This window comes from Sander vitreus, chromosome 9, assembly GCF_031162955.1.
Source record: "Sander vitreus isolate 19-12246 chromosome 9, sanVit1, whole genome shotgun sequence".
Taxonomy (NCBI): domain Eukaryota; kingdom Metazoa; phylum Chordata; class Actinopteri; order Perciformes; family Percidae; genus Sander; species Sander vitreus.
Genome location: NC_135863.1, coordinates 24,226,660 through 24,241,578, shown reverse-complemented (window position 1 = coordinate 24,241,578; position 14,919 = coordinate 24,226,660). Strand labels below are relative to the sequence as shown.

Genomic DNA, 14,919 nt, shown 5'->3' with positions numbered 1-14,919 from the left:
ACACCGCACATCACTTCCCCACATCTGGTCATCATTAACTGCACTGTGTGTGTTTGTGTGATTGTGTATACAGGTGCGTGTGAATGCATATGTGTGTGCATCTGTTTACATTAACGTCTGTACACAAGAGTGTGTTTTTGGGTGTGTGTACATACTAGCATGTGGTTGACTGCAGTAAAGGGGAGTGTGCTAACAATGAGGCCCAGTTGCTCTGTAGCTCTGGACCAGTCCATGCTGAGGGAGAGGTGGAAAAAGAGGAGTCATACAGCACCAAGCTCCAGTTGTTTTCACTTAAAACCTTCACTGTGGCCTCCCCTTTCCACTAGAGAAGGGGAGAAGGGAGGGAGGGTGTGTGTGTGTGTGTGAGAGGGGAGTGGAGGTCCTCTTTTTGGCTTCGGGAGTCCAGCCAGAGCCTAGAGGTCCCTCGATCATCACTTGTTTTGCCGTTCACTCACTGTATTGTGGAGTCTCAGGGGTTTCTGATTTTGATCAGAGGGAGAGAGCAGCCTGCAGTTGTGTGTGTGTGTGTGGGGGGGGGGCTGAGGTAACCACCATCACATTTTATATATTATGACCTAAACTGAGATGAAGTGATATCATGCCAATCTATGGAGTGCCCAATCTATGGTTGACTACCAGGTTTTCAAATCTGCATCCCCTCTGAGCAATGACATCAACAAGAGACCTGTGGTCAGTTTGAGTCAATGTTATTGACTCATGAGTTTACAGTAATATAAATTACATCATTTTAATCAGTGTGAGCTGGAGACTGACCGATATATTAGGATGGCCGATATTGGCATATTTAAGCTTATTCTGGATATATTGTATCGGTTAATAGATCAGCTAACTAACATGAAATTGCAGTAGATGACAAAGATATATTTGCCATAGTTTAAAAGACTGTCACATTCATAGTTTACCCACCAGAAAGCACTGACAAGCAGTGGTGGCTACAGAATATTTGAAATGATTGGATTTTTCTCCCAGCCATAACACATCCATACAAAGATGGTAATAGGAATAACTTGGGGGCTTCAACAACTGCCCTGTAAGGAAGAAGTCAATTTTGTGCCAGAAATATTAAAATGGCATCTGGGATGGCCAATCCAGTTCCAAGGTTGGAGCCGCCCATGCTGACAAGTTTGTTTTTCAACTGTTAACTATTCCAGTTGCTGCAAGTGTCAATTGACTGAAACTTAATTGGCAAGAATGTTGATAATTAGTTAAAGCTGCAGTAGGTGTTTTGCAAAAAAACAGCAGAATTTGAAGTAGAGTGAGACCTATTCCTGCATCTCTCTCCCCTCTCTGCCCAGCCCCTCCCATCAGACGAGCATGGGCATGGACCGGCTTCATACACGTATCGTAACATTTACGAGTACTAAAGATTTATTTAATCTGGACGGCATGTTGTTATATAGTGGCAATTCTTTGAGAATTACTCTGTTTTCTTTGTAAAGCCCTTTAAGATAACACACTATGATTCAAGGCTCTAGACCTGACTGGCACTGATTTCACAGCGGATTGCTATTAATAATGTTAATTTACAAGTTGTCAAAACAAAACATTGTGTCTTACCTAATGTAGCATTAGTATCCTTCTCCCTGTGCCTGAGCATGACACATATAATCCATCCTCCTTGCGAAGAAAATTGGTCAAATCCATCCGGGTTTTCTGATATTCCTTTCTTGCTAAATAAAACAGCATGGCTAATTTACTTGTTATTTCAGTTTAAAAGTCAACTTGCTGTCACCGTGACGGATGACAAAAGCTTCTCAGCTTGGCAGTTTTGTTGCTTTCAGCTATAATAAAGATAACTTTGACATTTGAAATGCTTGCATATTTAAAACATATTATTACATAGGCTACTTAAACACCCAAAACACCAAAACACGATAGCGGACCAGACACAAGCTTTTATTTTTTATTTTTATTTATAAACAACATCAGACAGGAGGCTCCAGGCTGCAGCCGTACAGTCTTGCATATTTTTGTCAAACTAGTGTGAAACGCCCGTGTTGCCCCATTTTTTAAATCTTTTTTTCCAGCAGCCCAAATCGGCCAAAGACTGCATCGGCCCTTCTGGCATTTGCTAGAACTGCCAGATTGCCAGTCCGCCTATGGCCACAACTCTTTTAAAGGATTTCTTTTTTTTTTTATCAAAATGTTTGATTGTGTTATCTTTTTATCTTAAAAAATATGTTGTTTTTTTTCAAATGTTTTAAAACTCTAAAATGTCTATACAGGTATCGGCCTCAAGAATGCTGTATGAGTCAGGCTTTAGCATGAGTAGTCAGAGTTGTACAGAACATTGCTGAACAGAAGGGTGGGTGGATTTATTACATAGGGACATAGGGTTTAAGGGCTGGGCAGAGATATAGATGCAGTCACATTTTAGCACAGACATTGGTGAACAGACTCTTAACTTGCAGTAATGAGTGAGTAACTGAGCTAAACTAGTCCAGAGTAGGCAGCAGTGCACACTGCCCATGCCACTATGCCAATGCAGAAGGTTTATTTTCCATGGAGCAGATTGAGTAAACACAGATGCAATAAACACAGTGAAAAAAAATGATTTCAAAGGCCGGGTTTTATAACACAAAGGCATCTCTTATGCTAGGATGGCAAACAAAACAAGCAGCCTTTTCAAGGGCCACAGTTCTGCACTGGACAGTATCCGAAAGAGCTCAACTTGATCTATAAATCAAAGAGGGACACTTGTGGCCAACTTGGTGCATGGAAAAACATAACAGCCTCAAAGCCCTGCCATCAGAAGTAGATTTACTGCTTCACAATAAATTGTGTTGCATCTGGTAACGTTCAAGAAAAGTTGAAAAGTATTACTTCAGTTTAAGTGTGCAAAGTGTAAAGGAAGAAGATAGAAAATCTATAATACATTTATTTACATTACAATGAATAAGAATGTAATCTGCTTCAAAAGCTGCTTTCAATATCAGGGTTATTGTAGTAAAAAATATAGGACAAGCTGAAACCGCAGTGTATAAAATATATTTTGTCAGTGAATGTGTTGAGATTGCTCATCTTTCTAAGTAGCGGGTTTCAGTGATAGATATGTGTACTGATTTATCACCTTAAAACCTGCTGAATGAGTTTTTTTTTTGTCCTCCCTATGGTCCGCTGTATTCACTGGCAGGATGTCAAGAAGCTTACTTATACAGTATATTATAAATTTATCATAAAACTCAAAACGTTTTAAACTTAAAAGTGACAAACTTAAAATGATGGCTCTACTTCTTCATTAGATTAGATTCCGGCCTCAGCAGATCGTGGCCGTTAAAAAAGTATAAATCATCCTCAGCCTTCAGATTTTTTTCATTTCATCAAGTACAGTATATACTGAAGAGAAATATGTGTAAGCAGCATTATAAGAACCCTGTGTAACTGTATAAAACTACTGTATGTTGCCAGTATGTGGTGCTAATGGCCATAAGGACCCAGCGTATTGCAGTAACAAGCTCCGAACTGTCGAGTGCAACTGTAGTCGGCTTTATAAGTACGAACAACCAGTGTCAAGTGTCTTGCATAGGCGACGTCAGTGTTTTCTGCGCTCTGAAGAGAGGTCAGAGTTGAACAAAAACAAATCATTACGCAGGGGTGCTCTCTCCTTCCATAGAAAGCAAACTTACATAAACAAATGACGTTCATAGAGATATCAGAACTGTTCCAACTCTGGCAATGGCTTAAAGCTGCAAACATAAGTCAAGAGTTTAACTTCTGGGGTGCTGTCAGGTTCTGTTAAAATAGTGAGCAAAAGTCAAGACCTGACAGACGTCCAGCAGAGTATTGCTCCCAATAGACATCAAGGCTTTATTTGAAAAGGTACATTGAGTTTTCAACTTGATAACAATGGGTGCTCTTACACAAGAGTCAATTAAAGTTCTCCACATACAACATCACATTTGAGTCAAGTTTACAAGACAACATGACACACCACTGTCTTTTGCTGGCCTCTGTTTAGTGTGCTCCTCTTCTCTCTTCTGCATGTTGGGCTGAAAGCGTTACTGAGCGCACTCTGCAGTCTTAACACAACAAGTCACAAAGGACAGATAACATTGGAGCAATAGGGTAGGGGTGGAGGGTGGCAGAAAGGACATCCTCTGGCCATCATCCCCTCTGAAATTAAAGTCCTCTCTGATGACCTGTCATCATCCATTATGCGAAATGAAAACTCAAAGGTGTTCTTTCCAAGAATAGCACCCATTGTGCTGGAGTCTTGGACGTGCACCAGGCTCGCCTCTTGAGTTTACCCATACACAAGGGCCTTTGTGTTGTTTGTTAAGACATCATTATAAAGATTGCTAAAAATAAACTGGTTGGAGTCAGTAGGTTCATCCTTTAGGACCCTGTCAGCTTACAGAATAACTGCTCTCTTTCAGCATTTTCCTGGTTCAGGTTTCTGTATCACATTCCTCAGATAATTGCTTATCAACACAGGACAATATCAGTAATCTGCTGATCCTCTGGCCTGGGGCAGAGGCACTTTTTAAATGATTAAAATTCATATTGTATAATGTACATCACTAACATGATGGTCAACATTCATTTTTGCAGTTACTCCTTTTCACAAATCACCCCCAAACATACCGGATCCTTCTGATAGTAAGTTTCATACTGTATTATTCTCACTGTCTTACTCTTCTGCCTACAGTATGTATGTGAATAATATGGAGACCCAAAATGTTAAATAAATAACAATATGAAAAGAATAACTATATAAACAGACAGTTAAAAACTTTGATGAACCAATACAATGTAAAATTATTATTCACCAAATATTTGGCTCATTTACACACAGTTTATTCATCTATTATTTATTTGTTATTGAACACTTTGGGACTCCATATACTTTTTTGTTTTAGGTTTTAAATATTTCCATGTTGTCATGTCAACATATATGAACTGTGTGCTGCTCTGTTTCCCAGATACACTTTACGTGCTGGACACTCCGACAGTGGTGGGGATCGCCTTTGCAGCCTTTGTGATTGGGGCTCTGTTGACTGGAGCCCTGTGGTTTATCTACTCACACACAGGTAGGTCCTTTACCTGCTGCTCTACGGCCCCGTCTCACCTCTCTGCATTAATGAAAAGATAAGATGCAAAGGAATGTCCGAGTGTCTCAGTGCCAGAAATGTGCGCTGGGAATGCCAAACATCCTACTGCTAACAGAGGCCCGTTCACAATAACAGATTGACTCCTCTACTGTAAATATATCCTGTTGGTCAGCAGCGAGGGCTCTTCTCTTTCCTGCCTTTGAATGTTTTCGGAGCTGCGGGGTGGTCAGCGAATATTCTCAGTACAATGGCTGGAGACGAGTTGGAAATTCCCCTTGTTGGGTTTAGCGGCCCTCACAGGAAAAGACACACAATCTCACCATTAGATGCCAAGACCTTCCCCATGGTCCCCAGCCTGCTGACCCCAGCTGACCTCTGGAAGGAAGTGTGCTCCCAGTAGCCCCCTGAGTTCACCATTGCATAGAGCTGCCCTGTTCTCATTGGCCTGACTGCTTTACTGGTGATCCGCCATGCCATTGGCCTGTTGCCCCTGGCTGTTGTGTTTGCCATGGGCCACATTCATAAACGTTGTCAGGGTGTTTGAGTTTAGAAGTCGGGGCTTTCAGAAAATACAACAATTTAAGTTTACAGTTTGGAAGAAGCTCACAGTTGGACAGTTGTAAATGGCTGGATTAGGAAGTTAGTTCGTTTTGAATGTAGCAAAGATCCGGACACTTGTCAGAACTGATATGAACTGTTACAGTCATGCTTAGTCACATCCATAAGTATTTACTGAACAGGATTTCATGTAGCAGAAAAAAATCAGCTGACAGACTTTAGTGCCCTTATCTTTATCACAATATTGGTTTTGGCTCTTTTTTTTAGAAAGCCACTTTATTTCAGTTTTATGGGTTTCCTAGAGTAACAAAGAAACACATGCCTTATTGGCTGGTTTTCCAAAGATGTTAGAAGTGAGATGTATAAAGAAACAGGTGCAAGGATCGTAGTAGTAGACTTTCACAATATGTCCCTGTTGATGTTATTAATATAGGCCTTAGCTGGGCGTGTTAAGTTGTCTTGGCTGAAATTACCTTATATGGCAATATTGGCAGTTCCATCCAAACCCCAAGAATGTAGTTCCCCAAAACAAGCACTAAAAATATCAGTTCAGAGTGGATTTTAAACTAGTGTACAGAGTGATGAAACATGAAAGCAGAGTTGGGTCTATCCCCCCAGGATCTGAGGACAATGTTCCTGGCCTCTTGAGAAAGAAACCTTTTTTTAAGTTACTTAAATTACTTGGCATTATATTTGAGGTTTGGTAAGCATTACAATTTAATTCCATAAAAGGCAATTAGACGTATAAATGCTTTTATAAGTGACCCATAATATATTATTTGACATTTTGCTCATTATCTTGGCATGTACAGTAGGTCTGCATTCTGCCAGGGCTGCAGTCATGTCTGCCAAGAGATCTGCTCTTCACCTCTGCTCAAATTGTGAAATAACATACGAATGAAAAGTTCTAACTGATTGTGAAAAGAGGCTGAATAACTCATATATGGAGAAATTTCATACATTATCTGCTCTGAAATGCAAACATATGCTGAAAGATTAGAAAATAATGTGGATCACACAATTTGCACAATAATAAGATAGGCTATCTTGACAGAGCACACTTCACACCAGCTTCATTCTTTAGCAATGCTTATGGCTAATGTCAGTTGGTCGTTCCTCCACTTTGGTTCAGACCAGAGATGTTCACAAGTCATTTTTAGGATGTCCAAGTTGAGTCTCAAGTCCTTGAGCTCGAGTCCAAGGCAAGTTCAAGTCAAGTCTCCAGTCTTTTGCCATGAGTCCAAGTCAAGTCTCAAGTCTCTGGCCATCTGATCTGTCCCTAACACTGTATTGTTAAATCTTATGAATTCAAAGCATGTCCTGTAGCTGCCATCCATACAGTACAGTATCAAAATCAGTTGTAGGATAACTTGATGGGGTCTACTGCAATGCAATCTGAAGAAACACAAATTAAGAAAAACTGTATTTTTCAACATTTTCGTATCTTCACCAAATAATACATGTTTGTCTGTGTTACTAACTGGCTGTAAAGCCCCCCTCATCATGCATTACATTTTTCAGTGTTCAAAGTGTGAGGGAAACATCTGTATTGAAAGTTAATACACCAACCATGGTGCAAACATGTGAGAACTGATACTTTCCGTATTGCTATTTAACAACAACCTGGTGAAATATTAACCTAAGTCTGTCACATCATATGGATACAACTATAAAGATACAATTTGCCTGTTCCCAGCATTAGCACAACACTTTGCAGTGGTTAGCTTGTTACCTGTGACGATATATGCTAAATTTAACGTCTCTTTCACATTAGCAAGTGACTGACCTATCTGGGTGCGTTTTGAGATGCCTGATGAAGTTCGACGTTGTTGATCCGGCATCATTTATCTTGGTGCCACACACCTTGCATGTAGCTGTATGCTTACTGCCACTGTTTACAAAGTTATTGAAAGCAAAACTAATGACAAAAGGCACAACTCCGGGAGGACTTGGTGGCGCCATCGTCAATGCATTTATGTGAGTGCGCGCGCACATAGGCATAGCGCATGCGTTACGTTGCACATTATGGCAAAGGACAGGGGACATGCAGCTCGTCATACGTTTCCCCAACGTATATGCGCCTATAAAAGAAAATAGAAATACATTAATGAATTTAGATTTAAAAAGCAATAATTGCATGAAAACAGGTTGTTGACTAGTCTCGAAGCTCGAGTCCGAGTCAAGTCTGAAGTCTTTTGGGTCGAGTCGCAAGTCAAGTCTGAAAGTCAGCTGTTTGTGCGACTTAAGTGCGACTCGAGTCCGAGTCTCAGACTCGAGTCCCCATCTCTGGTTCAGACTGAAATATCTCAACTACTATTGGATGGATTGACCTTCAATTTTGTCCCAGCATTCATGGTACCCAAAAGATGGGTTCTAAAGGCTCCTCTGACCTTTTCCCGAGCGCCACCATGAGGTGGAGTTTTGTAATTTTGATTGAAATTCCTTTACAGCTGTTGGATGGATTGCCACGCGTTTGGTGCATACGTTCATATTCCGCTTATGTTCATGTCACTTTTAATTTAGCGCCATCATCAAGTCAAAATTGTAATTTATTCAATACTTTGGTTTATTACCAAATACATGCAAAACTAATGACGGCTGTACTTTGTGTTTAGTGCTAATTAGCAAATGTTAGAATGCTAAAAGGCTAAACTAAAAAATTAAAATTTTAACTTTTTTTTTAACTAAAATTTTTATTCCTGCTAAATATGACCATGTTATCACTGTCAATGTGAGGGTGTTAGCATGCTGACATTAGCATTTAGCTCAAAGCACCATTGGGATCTTTTGCTTTTGTGATTAAACGTAATTACGTAATATGTAATTTTCTGCTGGTAGGGGTCTCTCAATCAAAACAATGGATGTAAGGTAATTATAATGGCAGGCAGCTGGCTAACTGTGGATGTGTTGTGTCCCCGCTTTCATCCAGACTGAAGTCCCTTAGCGGCAAGGAGTGAGGCAGAAAATCCAGGGTGGGATAGCTGGCTAAATTAGCATTAGATTTGTCTTCTATCTATACAGCTAACGTTAACGCTAGCTGGCGAATGTAATTCTGAGTTAGTCCAGTGCTGTTTAATGTTAACTTTACCTTCATCAAATCAATACCTAAAATAACTTCATGAGCGTGTTGAACGATGTTATAACTATAACGTTCCCCACCAAGCATTAGCATGAGCTACTTGTCAGCATAGCACATAATGTTAAGCTGGATTGATCAATATTGAAATGTATCAATAAATAAGATCTCTGCTGCATTACTGTGTTGTAAGTGGCATGTAATCAGTGACAAAATGATGCTGTGTGGCAGAAAGCAAGCTGTATTACGGTTACTGAGTATTATTCTTTCTGTGACATTGTATGATTTACAATTACTCTCGAATGTATCATCTGGGTTTCTGTGTTTTGACAGAAGTAAGAGGAACCAGAGGGGTCAAAGGTTTTATGACTGACAGGCGACTAAATGAAACGTCCCATATCATTAAAATAAAAGACTTTTCTGGGTTTGAACATTGTTGGAAACATTTGGGATAGTGTAAGTACACAGCTCAAGAAAATACTGTATATAACATGGATATAGTCGTTTTTAGATATTTTAATGCAGAAATGTTACATATTGTACCTTTAAGGCGAAGGCAAAGAGTCGGACATCTTTTGCAACTACATGCAGAGTTTTCATACACACTATGTTTTTGTAACATAAAAGCAGCCTTTATCTCCCCTGTCTAGAAAGATAATATTGGACTTGGGATTTTATATTTCCTCAGACATATGAGGTGAATCCAAGTCCCTTTGTTTTGTAGAGCTCTTGGTCCTGTGAGGGAAAGACCGCTGGCATGTGGCTCTGGTAAACATTAGCAGAACTAAGGGGGCCCCAAAAAGGGAGCGGGATGCAAGATCGCCTGTGGACACATATGCCTGTCATATATGCAAGCACTCGTGCATACACACACAACTTTAAGTACATACCAAACTGTCGATTGTAAAACCTTGGCTAAAGAGAAGAACATTTTATTGTGTGCTCTCTCCATTTCTAGGGAGGAATAAAGCTAGGAAGCAAAGAAGGAAAAGACTGCAGCAATAATTGTGCCAAATACTGAAATTAAACAAAGATTTGGCTTTATTTCAAAAGCTGTTCGTCTGTCAGAGACATTTTTTGTAAACAAATGTAAGCACTTTTATTTGCCCCTTCATTTGAAGAGTCTATGAAATGAAATGCTTATTTAGACATAGAACAATAAACCAGTCAGTAGTTTGAGCTCCAGTCAAAAGGTCCTGTCTTGTATTTGTTGTGCTTTATCTACTAAAGCCAGGCTAATTGAATCCAGATAACGAAAGAAATGAATTCCATGAACGTGAATCCCTCTCTTCTCTTTTTGTTCAAAATGGCATCTGCCAGATAGGATGTGACTGGTTGTTTCTGGGCTCTCTGGGGCGAAATTTCCTAAGTCCCAGCAGTTGAAAACACTTTGTGAATCTGTGACAGACTATACTTGAAGATGGTAAAGGTTAGCACAGATGGAGTCCAGAGTTATTCTCGCCTTACTTTGCTCATTTGCCAAGTCCTATGTATTTAAAACTAGTTTTTTACTTGAGAATACAAATGTGTGAATCTACTCAATGCTCTGCACAAAACATCGGGATAAAGAATCTTAGTTTAACTAAAGTGTAAGGTTAATGTCAAGTAGTGACAGTCATAGTAAACACTAGTAGATTAATAAGTACTTTCTTTTCTTTTAAAAATGTAAGAGCACAGAGGAACAATGGAGGTTCCAGCATCTCAGAGGAGTGCAATTTGTAGCTTTAACCAAACCGATTTGTCATGTTCCTGTCTACCTCTGCCTTTCTGTAATATATTGTATATACATTTTTCTATCTCCCTTTGGTCCAATCCCCTCCTCCCCTCCTCTACACTCCCTCTCCTGCTCTCTCTTTCTGTCTAGGTGAGATAGCTGGCACACAGCAGGTCCAGAAGTCCCAGCCGGCCTCAGAGAACAGCAGCGCGGCCCACAGCATCGGCAGCACACAAAGCACGCCCTGCTCCAGCAGCAGCACAGCGTAGCCCAGGGCGCAACCCAGCGGGATGCCAAGCCCTGCCGCGGCCCAGGACGGGCCTGACGGACCGGTTTGTTGATCTCCTTCCGTGAAAGGAATTAATATTGTTCATGTGATAGGAAGGAAAAAAAGTATGATTTAAAAAAAAGAAAAACTCAATAACACTTTTGGTTCTTGTGTAAATTCCTTTTGTACCACTTCAAGTGCGTCCAGGCAAATATACTATCCTGGTGTTACTGGTCTGTAATAGTAGTGAGACCCAACTTGGCAGCCTCACCTCATTTTTAGTACAGAAAAATGTGAGTTTATACCAGGCATTTTTTTTCCACTCCAAATGCCGCTTTTTTCTGACAACAACACAGTCTTTTGCTTTGATCTTACATGGTGAGATTTAGGCTGTTTGTAACAAAAAGGTGTACTCCAACTGCGAGGAAAACAACCAGGCTGTAGTGAAGTCAGTATTAGTAAGTGGGATGTTAATGGCTGGACTGTAACACGTTGCCTTACGACATGCAACCCTGAAGGTGGCAAAGGAGTAAAGCAACCACTATTAACATGCAAACAAAAGTGCAGTATGAACAGAAGTTGTCATCTTGACACAGAGAGACGCAATGGCAGTGCAGGTATTGAATGTATACAGAAAGGTAAATGCCAGAAAATGTGAAAGAAAATGTGAAACACATGCTGATAAAATGCCCTGTTTTATAATGTACTCGTTCTTCCCTCATAATGGATTTATTCACACAGGTTTGTAAAACCAGTGCTTTCTGTACGGTAGTTATAGTAATTCATTTGACTAGATGGGGGTCAGAGTCTCAATTTTATTGATGTTACACAACTTCCCAGGGGCGTTATGGGTTCCTTTTTACCAGTCGTTGTTAATGGAATAGTTCAACATTTTGGGAAATGCTTTTATTTGCACGTTGTCCAAAAATTAGATGAGAAGATCGATACCTCTCTCATGTCAATGCTTTCAGTACTGAGATTGATACAGGAGGCGAATAGCCTAGCTTAGCACAAAGACTTAAAGCAGAGGGAAGCTGTTAGCTCAGAGAAGTACTTCATTATATATATAAAAAAAAAAGTTGCTAGTGTTGCAGAAATAAATACCTATTATTGTGAGCTAACTCTTTCTCCCTGCTTCCAGTTTTTATGCTAAGCTAGGATAATCACCTCCTACAGTACCCCCAGCTCTCTACTCAAGGTACAGACATCAGAGTGCTTTCAATGTTCCTATCTCACTCTGAAAAATTAAGCGAATAAGCATATTTACCAAAATGTCAAATTATTCTTTTAAGACCTGTACATGTTTGCGAATATTGTAAATACTCCGAAATGTTATGAGGCAGGCAGTGTGCAAATTATGTTCTTGTACTTCTGGATTAGACATGATTTATCAGTGTGAGATGCAAGTTCATACCGTTTCATTCAAGCTTAACCAACGATTATTGTTCTGCCAATTCACTCATCGATTATCAACTAAATGTTTCTTTACACAGTCAGCTCATTGTCCTCTTTATCAGGCAGAACCAGAGGAAGAGTAGATTTGTCACATTATAAAGCCAAACAGTGTCCATGGATTTCTTTTTTATTAATCTTGGCACTGACAGTGTAATGAAAAATAAGCTGTAGCTGTAGCTCATTGGTAAGGCCATATATTTTCATGTTTTATTTTTTATTTTTTAAACTGCAACACCACGACTATACCCCACCGTCTCAGAATAATATGAATGTTTGCTGTAGTGCCTTCGTTTAACCTTTATGTGTTTGTATCAGTGTGTGGCCCTTTGAATTCGAGAAGGGAACTTTCCCTGTAACGATTTAACCATAACAAGGAAAATAGAATGTATATTATCTCAAGGCTTTTGATTTTTTGTTTTTTTCTTATGTAAACATGTGTAAAGCTTTCTACAGAGGGAACAGAGTCTAAATATATATATTTGTGTATAAAATTATATTTTGGAATATATTTACCAAGAGAAATTTATTGTCTTTTACGTATGTGTGTAAGTACTGTGAATTGTGGATGTGCTCATACATAACACACATTTGTGGGGGTGTTTTTCAGTTTCATTCTTAAAAGCCTCATGGCATGTTTTGTGACACTTTTACTGATGAAAATGCAATATTCATATTTGTAATACAAAATGATTGAGCTTTTCATTTTTTTTTAATACACCTACATTTGAAAAGTTACAGTCGTTGATCTTAAGAAACTTTGACATCACGTTAATTTACATTTGAAACGTTAAGATTTCAGTTGTTATGTGAATGTGTCATAAAACATGTGATGAGTTTGTAATGAATATGATATATAAATCCTTTTTAAACAAAGCATTACCTGCAGGTCATTTCTTCTCTTCATGGAATACAACTCCTTATGTTTTGTTTAAACATTATTATAGTTTGTCATCATCTGATTACTATTTTGTATAATGCATTTACTAAAACATATTTTTCACATGAAGAAAGAATCTGCAAAACGAATACTTCTTCAATACAAACATTACAACATTGACGATAAGCTGTAGCAATACATATTAAACTATATTTTAACATAGTTTTAGTAAATGATGGAGTATATGCAACACAAACTCAATGTTCCTCCTCAGTTACTGCATTGTCATAACAAAATCCACACCACAGACTTGTTTAGGCCCTTCTGATGACACAAATCCCCTTAAAATAATCAAAACAAAAATTAAATCAAGGCTAAAGATGGCAGCAGTTAAACCAAAATGAAAGTCGAATGTACAGTATATTAGGTGTGTATGTATTCTGTTAGAATGGCGGGTGGAGTAAATCCAACGATCCATAATTTTGTTTCTGGAAACTGTAATAACACTATATATATACACACACATATATACACATTAGAACGTGTTTGTTTCATCGGGCCTGTTGCCAGACGTGTCAATGTCAAAACCTAGTTGGACAGTAAATATACAGCAGTGATATGTAGTGTACTGTTGTTGTTATCAAGCTGCATTATTGCACATGTACACTGTATCCCACTGTGTACAGAATAGTGAAAGATCCATGTTTTTGCAGAGTGGAAATGTGCCGCAGCCTATAATCAGCGGTCATTGTGGCGTTAAGGCTTTTTGACATTCCTGTAGTTTTGAGGTTTCTCTTATCGACTGCGGCAAATCTATCTCCCATGTCTAATTATCTCCTCCACCCCCCTTGGGTCATGCTGTTAAGTGGCTGAGCCTCAAGTTATGTTCTGGAGCTAATCTTCACATTTGAGATAATTTTTCACTCAAACTAACCATACAGTTCACGAGAGTTGCTGTTCAAATATCAAATCTTTTTGCTCCAGTGCATGCTGGGAAAAAGCTCCACCACTCCTTCCTCATGACAGCGACATATACAGATAATATGCTATCAGTAAGAAATAATGATGCTGGATCAGATAAAAGGAGCATTGTTATAGTAGTAAAATGTACTTTCACTGTATGACTTAAAGGTAATGCTGAACTGAGAACAGCTGTAATTGGAGCACAATTCCATAGCATTAGTTATTGATTGTATTTTTTTAACCATTTGACTACCTCATGTTTGTTTAAGAATGTGTATTTTGTGTACTACGTGTGTGATGGTGTGTGTGGGTGTGAGTGTTTTCTGTGCCTATATTTGAACCCAAGAAAAGTTAAAATGCTTGTAGATTATTCTGCAGTCAGATGATTTGGAGCCGGTTTTATTGCAGTTTCAGATTTATTTTTCAATCTCAAAGCAAACGATGAAAAGTTGAGCTTGAGCTTTCCCATGATGCCAAGATGCCTTTTTTGGGTGTTGAAAATGTGTAAAACTTTGGTAAGCCATTATTTTTTTCCTTTGGTTTTTGAAAGTTTTTATATGCTGTAAATACGCATGATATCTGTATACCCATTATGTCAAATAAAAAGTTCTATAATAATGTACAAGAGTGTTGTTTGATGATTTTCTCTGCCATTCTGAGGGCCAAATGTGTGAGGGTACAGTGTGGAGACTTAGTTTAGAACAATGAGCTGTAATAATGATGTGTTAGGCTTGGCTCTGTTGCGGTGAAGTCATGACTTGTCTCTGGTGAGCTCATAACATGATACAGACCATGTGGTGAGGGCGCTGAGATGTGTGCAATGCATGAGTCCTTACCTCCTCTCCCCACCAGCATTCACTTTGTTTTTGATTAGAGCTCCTTGGAGACGACAGTGTGCCCAGGGGCGATTCCAGGGGTGGGAATAATCAGTCCGGG

The 14,919-nt window shown here is 39.1% G+C and overlaps 1 protein-coding gene across 2 annotated transcripts in view; it reads left to right on the top strand.

Annotated features, from left to right (window-relative positions):
- tgfbr3 (transforming growth factor, beta receptor III) overlaps positions 1-14,608 on the top strand; it is an 84,313-nt gene extending 69,705 nt beyond the window's left edge. The window contains exons 15-17 of one of the 2 annotated variants that reach the window (XM_078259418.1): positions 4,573-4,620; positions 4,944-5,051; positions 10,571-14,608. In XM_078259418.1, the coding sequence (XP_078115544.1) occupies positions 4,573-4,620; positions 4,944-5,051; positions 10,571-10,689 (275 nt within the window). In that variant the 3' untranslated portion in view covers positions 10,690-14,608. The remainder of the gene's footprint in view (positions 1-4,572; positions 4,621-4,943; positions 5,052-10,570) is intronic. The other variant, XM_078259419.1, reaches the window with a different exon arrangement.
- The last annotated feature ends 311 nt before the right edge of the window (positions 14,609-14,919 follow it).